This window comes from Muscardinus avellanarius (assembly GCF_963383645.1).
Source record: "Muscardinus avellanarius genome assembly, chromosome: X".
NCBI lineage: Eukaryota > Metazoa > Chordata > Mammalia > Rodentia > Gliridae > Muscardinus > Muscardinus avellanarius.
Genome location: NC_137792.1, coordinates 62,857,397 through 62,869,364, shown reverse-complemented (window position 1 = coordinate 62,869,364; position 11,968 = coordinate 62,857,397). Strand labels below are relative to the sequence as shown.

At 33.9% G+C, this 11,968-nt stretch overlaps 1 protein-coding gene across 1 annotated transcript; it reads right to left on the bottom strand.

Moving 5' to 3' along the window:
- Positions 1-9,227: 9,227 nt before the first annotated feature.
- SLITRK4 (SLIT and NTRK like family member 4) lies at positions 9,228-11,768 on the bottom strand (the record flags this gene model as incomplete). Its single annotated transcript, XM_080718672.1, has 1 exon — positions 9,228-11,768. Exon 1 carries the CDS (start codon positions 11,763-11,765, stop codon positions 9,228-9,230), a length of 2,538 nt encoding a protein of 845 aa, XP_080574798.1. The 5' UTR covers positions 11,766-11,768.
- Positions 11,769-11,968: the final 200 nt, after the last annotated feature.

The window sequence follows — 11,968 nt, the reverse complement described above, 5'->3', positions numbered from 1 at the left end:
TTTCCTTTGTAAAAATTAAACATAAAAAATTTTGCTGAGAATTTCAAATTCAGACACTTAGAAACATTACAAATTAGAGGAAATTTGGAAGCTTTTTCTTCTACCATAAGGCCTAATATCTAACTGGTATTGTAGGGTTATTGATTTGTATACTTGTATCTATTAGATATTACCTATTAGCAACTGAAATAACAATGTGTCAAATGTTTGAATGTTCAGGACAAAATATATCTGATCGTTATTTTACTTCAATGATTTTATACCAGAAATGTTCTCCAAGATCTTCTAGTCCAAGCCTGTAATTAAATGTATTTTCTTGAATGACATCAGTCATCCTTGTTAGAATCATTCTCACCTATGACATTTTTATGTCTACAGAAGCCTGCATTTCATATCTAGTTCATTCCAGTTGTTTCTCTAAAACCTTATGGAAAATGTCCTTATACTGCAATGGATTGTATCTTCACCAACAGAGGCTCATTTTCCTCCCTGGAACTTCCAAACAGAGCATTACATTGGAAATAAAATTATTTTTGAGTCAGGTCTATCAAATCCTAGTCAAGAGTTGCTATAGTGCATTATGTGACTTTGAGTAAGTCACTTGCCTTCTCTGGCTGTGATTGCTCTTCAGAAAAAGGAAGGAATTGGGATAAAATGATCCGACTTTTAAGTTCAACAAGAACATAAGCTTCTTCTTCCTGCAATGTTCCTTAAACTCTGAAAGTGAAGATGACTATTCACAAACAGGCCCTTGGTTTGTCCATGTTCTGATGATGATTAAGATGATTTAAAGCCATTTAGTGAGTTAAGTCTCTTAGTTATAGTAAGAATATCTTGTTAGAAATGAGAGTTCTCCAATTTATATTTATAGTGAAATGACCAGCTGAAATTATATATGTTTTTGGAATTAAATAAACAAGTTAGTGATCATTCTGCATTGCAGAACAGATTAGGCAACCAAGACAGACTGAAGACAGGAAGGAAATACTGCCTAGAGTCTGAGCTTTATTCCCCTTTAATGCACACACTGAAGCCTATAAAAAGTCAACAACTTCAAAGGGAGATGATTGACTGTGATAAAATTTTAATAAAATGCCTACATATTTTTTAAAGCCATGTTTTATTAAGGACAGTAATTCTCTTCTAACCCTGCTTCAAATACACAGTTCTGTGTAACTGCTTGGTTACATGTAAAAAATGCTTTGTGAATTTTCATGGTGGGAATTGATAAAGCAGCATTTCAGCAGCTGTGCCAAATAAGAGCAAATGAATATTTTCTAAAATAGAGAGTAGAAGGAGAAATTAACAGCCATGTTTATGGCAACATATGGCAAACCTGGCCAACATGTCAGCAATAATATACATCTGTAGTTACTGCAGAGACTTGAAAATGAAAACTGAATCCTTTGGGTACAGTTCAAAAGCTAAAGCATTGAACTCTAATTACTAGACAAGTGAATCTAAGAAACAAGAAATATCTTCTGAAAGTCAGATTTTTTCTGATAACTTGTTCTATCTTCTTAAACTTATTTTATGTCAGCAGGACTTCTTTTTAAATTCATCACGACTGCACTAAAATTTCCACATTTCTAAAAGTTATGAAAAAATGGGTAGAGAGGAATGTGATGATCTTTTCTATAAATAACTTTGAGTTTCCAGAATGGAGAGTAGTTTATAGTTTGAAAAAGACTCATGAATAAAGTGACTAGGAGCTTCTGGGAGCTAGAGTGTAATTGATGAACAAAAACAAATATGCAGTGTAGAAAATAAACACAACCCAAATGCTCTCTCGTGGGTAATATTATAATATTTCCACTATAATTGACAGTGAAAAATATCTAAACCAGTCTATACCATAGATGATGTTGGCTGTTTGCAACAAGAGAAGAATTTCCAGCCAGGAAACACTTGGCAAATGTGAGATATCCTGCTATGGAGCAAGGGGATCCATGGAAGATACACAGTTTCCTGGGGATTCATCCAGGAAATGGCTTCTGAAATAGGCATTTGATAATTTTTACTGAACTAAATTTTCTGAAAACAAATCAGAAGGCATAGCAGCATTTTACCATCAGATTGGGAAGCCAAGTTTTTGCACTATTTTCCTCCCTATGAAAACATGTGCAATTTGCATCTTTTACCTCCTATTCTAAATAAAGAAAATTATACTTAGCATTAATAGCAAAAAAGAAGGACATAATAAACCATGATGATAGTCAACAAAAGAAAAATGTTCCATTGGAGCTTAAAAGTAACTAAATGTATTAATTGACCAGTGAATTATGCAAAACACATGAATTGCTAGTGTTGTATTGACACAGCCTGAATTTTGTATTCAATTTGGAGAAGTGAAGCAAGGTTAAGAATGAGGAGAAAAATAACTAAGATTTGAAATATTTAATGATGCTGCTTATTCAGCGAATTGGGTTCTAAGTTCTATCTTACAAATAAACATTTTTCTCTGGATATTCCTTTACCTTGATCCTCCCTTATCTCAACTTAGTTATAAACACTTTGGCATAATTTTCCACCAACTATTCATTTCTACAAAAAAATCCTGCCTATTCCACACATTTCTAATCAAATACTCTCCTGTCCCTTCTTACTTTGGACCTAGATGCCTCTACATGAATAATGTTTGTGAGAGATAATAACAGCATTGATTTTCATTATGGCCTTCTTATCTAAGAAGAGTAAACAGCAGAATTTAATTAGTAAGCTTACATACTGAGGGTGAGGATGATAAAGTTAACAAATAGGAATAAGCAGATTTAAATTTCTAGACAGAGGAAAATACTGAAACACAAGGAAGTCCTGGGAGATAAGTTGGGCCTAATTTCTACTTTAGATGACAAAATGGTTAGTTTTCAATTTTAAAGTGAAAGCAAGAAAGAATTGCTATTCGAGTCTAAATACAAAATTTTACTATAAATATCTAGTCAAGATAGCCATTTTGATTGATAGCATCAAGTAAATATCTTACTTTATGCATAATTCACTCTTTGCATGCATTATTCTTCCTATGTGTATTTATTTGTGTAGGTAGACCTTGCCATACAAACTAATAGAATAATCATATTATCTGTGAAAAAAAGACTGGCATTTATTTTTGAACTTGAGCATCACTGATTTCATATTTAAAAAACACTGAATAAATACAAATGTGACCTATAAGAAAAGACTTTTATTTGTGGAAACAGCATTAAAGTTACTGCATACCAACTCCAGACTTTTTATCACAATGGTTTAGCTTACATGAAACAGTGATGGGAATATACATTGCAATTCTTAGTAGGGAGAACAGAGCTAACTGTGGTTTTAAAATATTTCCAAGAGCAATATCTATGACACAAACATGACTTCCTTTAGGCTGTTAACAAATTTCATCTGACATGATCTAGCATTTGAGAGCGGCCAACAAAAAGAAATATATTGCTCAGGAATTTTCAAAGACTGTCCCCTTACTAGAATTTATAAAACGATAGTTTATGTTATTTGTCACATACATTACCTCTCTGAAGGCCTCCTTCATGAACATTTTAATTTAAACAAGTAATTTCTCAGTTTTACTCTAGTATTGAAATCGCCAGAATTTCTATTCCTATTTATGATGTCTCTACAAAAGTAAACCAAAGTGAAGGATTAACTCTCTTGTGGTTCTGGGTTTTATAGTAAGAGGATCTTATAATTATCAAGTAATGAACAGTTTAAATCTTTTCATTCTTTTTTTTTTTTTTTTTTTGGTGGTACTGGAGATGGAACCCAGGGGGATTCTACCTCTGGGCTATACTCCCAGACCTATTTTATATTTTATTTGGAAACATTGTCTCTTAAGCCAGCCTCACCTGGCTTCGAACCTGTGCAATCCTCCTGTCTCAGTCTTCCAAGCACGGGGATTACAAATGTACACCACCATGGCTGGATCTTTTCATTGTTAATAGTAACATTTTAACTCATAATATTAAGTGTCAGAGAACCCAACTTTCTTTGCAGACAAAGAAATAATTTAACAATAATTTTTAAGAAATGAAAAATGATTTCATATGTTTTCCATGCTTAATTTTATCTTCTAAAATACAATTCTAACAAATAATGGAAACTAAATTTAAATGAAAAAACAAGTAATTAAAGTTAAATTCCTAATTAAGGGAAAATTTGGAATAAAATAAGTTATTAAATTCACATGACTTCTCATTTGCTTTCTAACTTAAAAAAAGGTCAGATTCCCCAGGAAAACTTAAATCAAGGGTTAAAAATTATCAGGTGAACTTGATATATTTAAACATTTATTCCTCATAAGTAATACTACAAATGAGATATTTAAGTTCAGCCCATCTGACCATAGTGACTGATTGAATTAGCCAAACCTTGATTTGGTGTCACTTGGCTACATAGCAGAGTAGGTGAAACCTAAATTCCTATGTTCAATACTAATAAAAATAAAATAACACAATCCCATCATATATATCTTGTGACACATAATAATTAAGTACTTGTATATGCTATCTATACTTTTAACAGCTTAAGTATGCCTATATATAGAAGTAAGGCCACAACATTCAATTTTTATTCCCTCTCTGTTCCTCTGTCTTTACTTCTTGTCCCTTAAGTACACATGCTTTAAATCCAACTTATTGGACAGTATCATCTGTTTATATTCCTCCATGCCCTCAAATTATCAATAATGCAATTGGTTCATTTTTTACAACCACATTAATTTTGTAAAGCGATGGATTGATAAATTGGTTACCTTCAAAAGAACCAAATAAAAATCAAAATTTACCCCATAAATGGATAACTAGTTAATTTCCTCTAATTAGTAATTTCTTGTAATTAGTTAAACTGACTATAGAATATAGAAATTCTGAAGTTTTTCTAAAAATATTTGAATGATATTTAAGATTGAATACTAATACTTGCCTATCTGAAGGTATGTCAGGTTTTAACTGATTAATTAGAATGGGCAAGAATCAATGCATGTTAATTGTGGCTCTAACTCTTCTCCAAAGGTGCGGCCAGGGGGAAGGAACACAGATTGCAACATGCTTTTAAAGAAAGCATCATCAACCGGGAGTGGTGGAGCACTCTTGTAATCCCAGCATTTGGGAGGCTGAGGCAGGAGTCTCAAGGTTCAAGGACAGCCTCCACTACTTAGTGAGGCCCTATGCAACTCAGTGAGAACCTGTTTCAAAATAAAGAATAAAAAATAGGGCTGGGGCTGTGTCTCAGAGGTAGAAGGCACCTTGGTTCCATCCCCAGTACCAAACGCACACACAAAAAATGAAAGTATTAAGTCTCCAAGAGAGATTTAATAATTAAGCTGGATACCAACAGTATTCTAAAGCTATATAGTCTACACTCAAATCTGAGTGATAATATTGGTTTGGTTACTGTTCTACTTCTGAAAAATAATGGAAAGGTGTGTGTGTGTGTGTGTGTGTGTGTGTGTGTGTGTGTGTGTGTAACTATGGCTTCAGAAATATCATTGTAGTAAATAATTTTATTAATATTTTTGTAAAAATTGCATTTAGTAAATTCTTTTTGATACCTTGTAAAAGAAAGCAAAAATGATTAAAACAGTTACTTTTGTGATTTATATTAGTTTTTTAGCATTATTTTATTTTATTTTATAAACTATTTTGAAATAATAATAATGAAATCAGGGTAAAAACAATACAATGCTATTTCTTTACTTTATTTCAAAAAGTGATTATAAATACATTCTTAATATATTTTCTCCCCAACTCTTTGGATGTGACAATAACAAAAATGTAAAGTACTCACTGTGCTCATTTTGTACAATGTCAAAGTAAAAGCCATGCAAAACATACTATAAATTAATATTATCATCATACATTTCTAGATGTATTCTGTTATTTCTGATATACCTGTTGATATTACTCATGAGGCCATGCCCTGTATAATTTATGCTTCCTTATAGCTTAAAAAATTAAATGTTTTAAAAAACAACAGAACTAAGGTGATCTTAAATGATTTTCTAATTAATATATTTATTCACTTTATATTCAAAATGGTAAACTAAATATAGAATATAAATTGCCTTATAGACTTGAATCACTGTACTTTAGTAGGTGTTTTCTCATAAAATTACACATAATTTTAAAGAATTGAGTCATCTTTATTGATTTCATAAAAAAATAATTTAAAACTCAGTTTATCTTACACAGACACAATATATTATCTCAACCCCTTCATTGATTTCATAGGATCTAATAGTTTTCAACTGTTCTAACACAGTCCATACGCATGAACATAATGCCAAGAAGCCCATGATGTGTCAGAGCACATTAGAGATGAGCACTTCTCGGATTTTGAAAATTTGAACAAAATCCTACTAAAAATGCTGTACCAACATATATATCATACCTCAAGGGGTTAAACTAACATCAAAGTTATAGTTGAAGCCAACAAAATATAGATACAGTATTTTCACTGTTCTTGTACTCAACTCAGAATTTATGTCTAATTGCATTATCATAAAATGTACAAGTAGAACTAATGGGAGACAGGTGCAAAATAGTTTACACTGTATAATGTAGGCACAATGACTTTAGTTAAGGAAAGTATATCAGCCTTAACCAAGGATTCACTACTTTCATTTACAATTAGAACCTCCAAATAACCGCATACAATTAAGTTATTTTTTCTTCAAATGTTTTAATGTTTATGACTTTCAGAAGAAGAGTATGATATAGCCAATATACTACAGCAAGCTTTGAGATGGTGGCAGGTAATCTTGTCATTGACAATTCAGAGGAAACCTTAAATCATCTTCAAAGCACCACCACACTGAATAAGAGGCTTCATCCCAATGAACTATTATACCCAGATCATGGATGGAGCTTTCTGGTTTCTCTCATAGGTGTCTATTTAAGATTCCTCAACCCATACTTTATTGACAGGATAAACTAAAACTCTTTCTTTGCATCTAAGCCTTTTCATCTTTATCCTGTCAGTATGCATTAGGAGCCCTTTAATCCATGAATGCATGCATGCATGGTAATGGCATATTAAAAGTCCTTATGAAATTGTAGATGAAAACAAGCTGTTGATCACACATCTTGTCTTTTCGTTAGAGATCAGAAAGGAATTTTTGTTGGGATTTTTCTATAGTCATATAAAGTTTTCACAGACACTGTAATGAAAAGTAAAGTTGCACATTAAAGTTTTAGGAGCACCAGCACATATATATATATATGGAGAAATTTCCTACTAAAAATCCCCAAATTATCTATATGTATGAATATATATTCAAACACAAATACACCCCCCACCTACCACCCTCCAAGAATGCCAAGTTGGTTTTTTTTCTCATTTGTTTTTTTAAGTCTTAGAACAAGCATATAAAACCCTGAAATTAGTGTTTAATAAAGGGATTGCAGTTACAACTTTAACCATAATACCATTTGGAAGCTGCATCAAAATATTTGTTGATTCAAATTCATGAAGACTGTCCATATTTGCCTTCTTGGTTATCTTGCTGAGTAATGCTGTTATTCACAAGAGGTGGACACACACACACACACAGACACACAGACACACACACACACACACACACACACACGCCAAGAAGGTAATGTATTTCTGAATCTCACTTTGGTAGTCAAGAGCTCCTAAAATCTTTATGTCCCTTGTAATCGAATACTCCATTCCTTTGACCAATTTTAAGTTAAAACCTAACAGCACAAGCAAACTCATGGAGGAGGCATATCATTTGTACTTGCAGACTGTGAACTCATCTGAGACCAATGCAAGCATTTTACAGTGTGGCTTTGATAGCTGAGAGTAACATGATGTTTACAGTTCTACTAGATTATCTGACAATAGTCAGAATGATGAAAGAACAGGATACTTATGCATATGAGATACTATTAGCCTTAGTCATTATTTTTTGGATATTTTTAGTGAAAACTATTTTAATAATCTCATAGAACCCAGAAAAGCAAGACAACTGATGGCAAATAACAATTGCCCCAGACACACTACTATAAAACTAAAAGGCCTATTTTAAAATGCACAATTGGTAACAAATCTGTAGATAATACACTAAATTCACATGAATAGCACAGAACTGGGTGGGTTTTTTTGTATTTTTGTGTCTTTTTTTAGTTTTTTTTTATTTTTCTGCTTTTAATTTATACCTGATCACAAAGTCCAAAATATCTCTTTACATATTACTTTCAGTTAGAGTTTAGCATATTTTTTCTATCTAAATTTATGCTTACTGATAAATTCGCTGTGATCAGGAAAACAAGTCAGGCATATTAAATACATATTAAGGAGTACATATTTTCCTATTCAGTATATAAAGTACTTCATAAATATGAATTATGTTACAAAAATAGCTTTGGGTGCGCTCACATGGTAAGCACTTTGCTAATTTTGGACAACCTTTAAGGATTGTGGGTATTTCACATAACTGAGAACAAACTCTAGTGTTATTTTAATTTGAGCCATTTTAATTCTGATAAACATCTTGTATTTCTTCTGATCACCACAAATGCTATGTAACTCATAATTTTTTTTTTTTACTTTTAGGTTTTTATGTATAGACAGGTAATGCTTAGAGTGTTCAAATTTATTTTATAGTTATGTAATGCATGATATATTTTAAACAAGTATTTGCAGAATTTAACATTATAAATCCAACAGTTTCAAGATGCAGGCCATAAAGATTACCAATTTACAAATACTATCGAATGTTCTTTCTTTGCATGCTTTTTTTTTACACTTTTTGGATAATCTTTACACAGAGTTGTTACAGTGCCACAAATCAAAAGGATTATTCCAGTTCCACCAACTTAGTCTACGTGCAAGATGAAGGACCCAGCTGAGGTACAAACATTGGTACCAGTTTTCTCAAGTTTGCTTTACAAAGCACAAAGAGGCGAAGGTTTTGCATTGGGGTACAAAACAAATTTGCCTCTTGAGGTTAAATTCAGTGTATTATGTGTATAAAGCATCCCTTTGGCAATAGAGTTTGCAGTTTCCCCACAGGACTCCACAGTATAGGTTTCATGTATTAAAATCTTTTTAAGGAAATTCTCTTCTACTTGATACATCTTTGCAGCTACAGTTAATGAGACACCCTTGGAAATACCTGCCTCTATGCCTATTGATAATGTAGTATTTGGAAGTTAGAAGTTTAACAAAAGGCACTTTCATCATTAAATAAATGTCCTCTGTATGAAGTTAGATTGTAAGACCTATATCTTGTTCAAAGCTGTTTGCTCCTCAAGGACTTGTAGGTAGTCAGGAGAACTCTGAAGTTTGGCCTTCAGTTCAAAATACTCACTCTTCCTCTGTTCCACAACAATTTTACTGTGGTTGCCACCTATCAGTGATTTCTTGTTTTTTTTATCTTGTTTTTCTGGATAGCGGATCTCAAAGCCACTAACACCTATGCTGTTGTACTCCTTTTTGCTCTCAAGAAAATTCTGAATAAACACATTGGAATCCCTGCTAGGGAATAATTCATCCAGCTCATCAATTGTACTCAGTCTCTTCCTGGTGTCCACATGTAATACATCTTTCTCTTTGTCAGTAACATTTCTCATAATGACTTTTTGTCCTGGAGGATCTGAAAACATGAACCCAGTTTCTGACTCTTTCAAGCCACAGGTGTGGCTCTTACTCATTTGCTCAATAGTTTGTGGAATAAAAGCTTCTGTGCTTAGTCCATCTTTCTTATTAGTTTTGTGATCATGCTTCCTTAGCTGCAGTGGCATGGAGCCACACTCGGGATTCCCCAGGCCCTCATGCTTCACTGTAGGTTTCTTGTTGCGTCTCAGCACAAAAACCAGAAGGCAGAAAGCAACAAACACAGTTAAAATGAGGACCACTAAGATACTCAAGATCAAAATAGACAGAGGCACTGGGCCACCAGGAGGACTTCGAATGGGCCCCAATGGGGTAGTGAATGTAATGACAGGTGCAGGGCTCGTAAATGGTACAGATGGCTTGTTTAAAAGTTTGGGACATAAGATTTCGTTTTTGAGGGACTTCAGTTCAATGTTGGCAAACTGAACAGGTGTCTCACATTTCAGTTCCTTCACAACAATCCCATCGTTCAGCTTCTCTAGCCATAGCTTCAATGCCACCAAGTCGCAAGTGCAATCCCATGGGTTTCCCTCCAAGTCAATCTGTGTAAGAGACTGCAGCTGATCAAGGACCCCACTAACAGGTAGGTACATGAATTTGTTGTTTCTCAGGTTCAGTCTAGCAAGAGGTGCTCCAGAAAAAATGTAAACAGGCAGGCTCTTTAAGAGATTATTATTTAAGTATAGTAACTGCAAATTTGGCATGGAGTCAAAGGTGCCTGCTAAGATTTCCTTAATCAAATTATACTCCAAATACAAATACTGCAGGTTATGAAGGCCTGAAAACATTTCAGGATAGAGTCTTTCAATTTGATTGCCATTGAGATATAGCCTGCGTAAATTAGTAAGATTGTGGAATACATCTCCCTTGATCGTGGTAATCTGATTGCTGCCTAAATGGAGCAAATCCAGTCCTTCAAACTCATTAAAGTCTGAAATCTCCACGTCTTTGATGCTATTGCCATTAACATGCAATTTCTTGGCATTTAAAGGTTTCGGTATCAGTTCAGACATAGACTGTATATTTTTTTCTTGGCAGTTCACACTCAGTCCCAAATCTGAAGGATGTGTTTTGCAAAAGCAAAGTGCTGGGCAAGGTGTAAGAGGAGGCACCCTTGTTTGGTAAGACACAATCTGACTGAGATTGCGGTTGGAGAGGGATTTTCCTGCCACAATTCCAGAGATCTTAGAAGGATTTGTCGTTTTTGGTGGTTTGGTCACTAATCTGTGCAAAGATGTTTGGGTGGTGTGACCATTGGGAGTGGTGTAGCCATTTTCCAGTTGAGACGGAGGCAGAATTCGGACATCAAAATCACTGCCTGTGCCCATGGGGCATAATTCTTGTTTGTTGGTTTCTTTTAAAAGCCTTCCATATAAGTCACTAGGAGTTTCACAGATAGCTTCTCCTATGTAAATGTTATATGGCATATTCTCCAGCCAAGCTTTTAAAGGCAACAAATCACAGCTACAGTTCCAAGGGTTATCTTCCAGTTGCAATTCAACGACCCGGCCAATGTGTTCCAGAACTCCAATATAGGGGAGCTTCTGAATTCTATTTCCTCGTATATCCAGGTGGGTCAAAGATGCAAATCGGAAAATATTATCAGGGAGGAATGAAATAAGATTGTCATTAAGAATGAGAACTTTCAGCTTATGGAGCTTATTGAAGGCTCCTCGTTCAATATACTTGATTAAATTGTAGTCAGCCTGGAGATACTCCAAGTTCTCTATGCCAAGAAAAGTGTCAGCTCGGAGAACCTTTAATTCATTGTTGTTCAAGTGCAACTGCTTTAATGCACTGAGCCCAAGAAAGGCTCCTCCCTCAATGTTCTGCAGTTTATTATTTCCCAAATGCAGGGATACTGCATGTGAAAAATTCAAGAATGTATTTGGATAGAGTATATTTAAAAAATTGTTTTGAAAATTGAGATGATAAAAATTAGACCAAGGTGGTTTCAGCTGATTTGGTCTGTAGACTGAAACCTTTTCGCAGTTGACATACAGCACATTCTCAACTGACACGCAGGAGCACACATTGCAAATTTCCACTGATATGTCAGAATCTGCATGTGTCGAAGAAATCAGGACTGACAAAATCAGAAAGAGCCAAAGAAACATCTTCTTGCAATCAGCAAAGAACGTCATGCTTCTGAATTAAGATAAATAATCTAAAAAAAAAAAAAAACATTTTCAATGGTCATTACTTTAAAAATTGTGTTTAAGTAGTTCATAGTGAACACATGGCCATAATTACTAGCATTATAATATAATGGACCACAAACTGCAAATATTTGCACTCAGTTGACCAAAAATAATCACTAAATATGCCACCCATTTTATTCCAAACC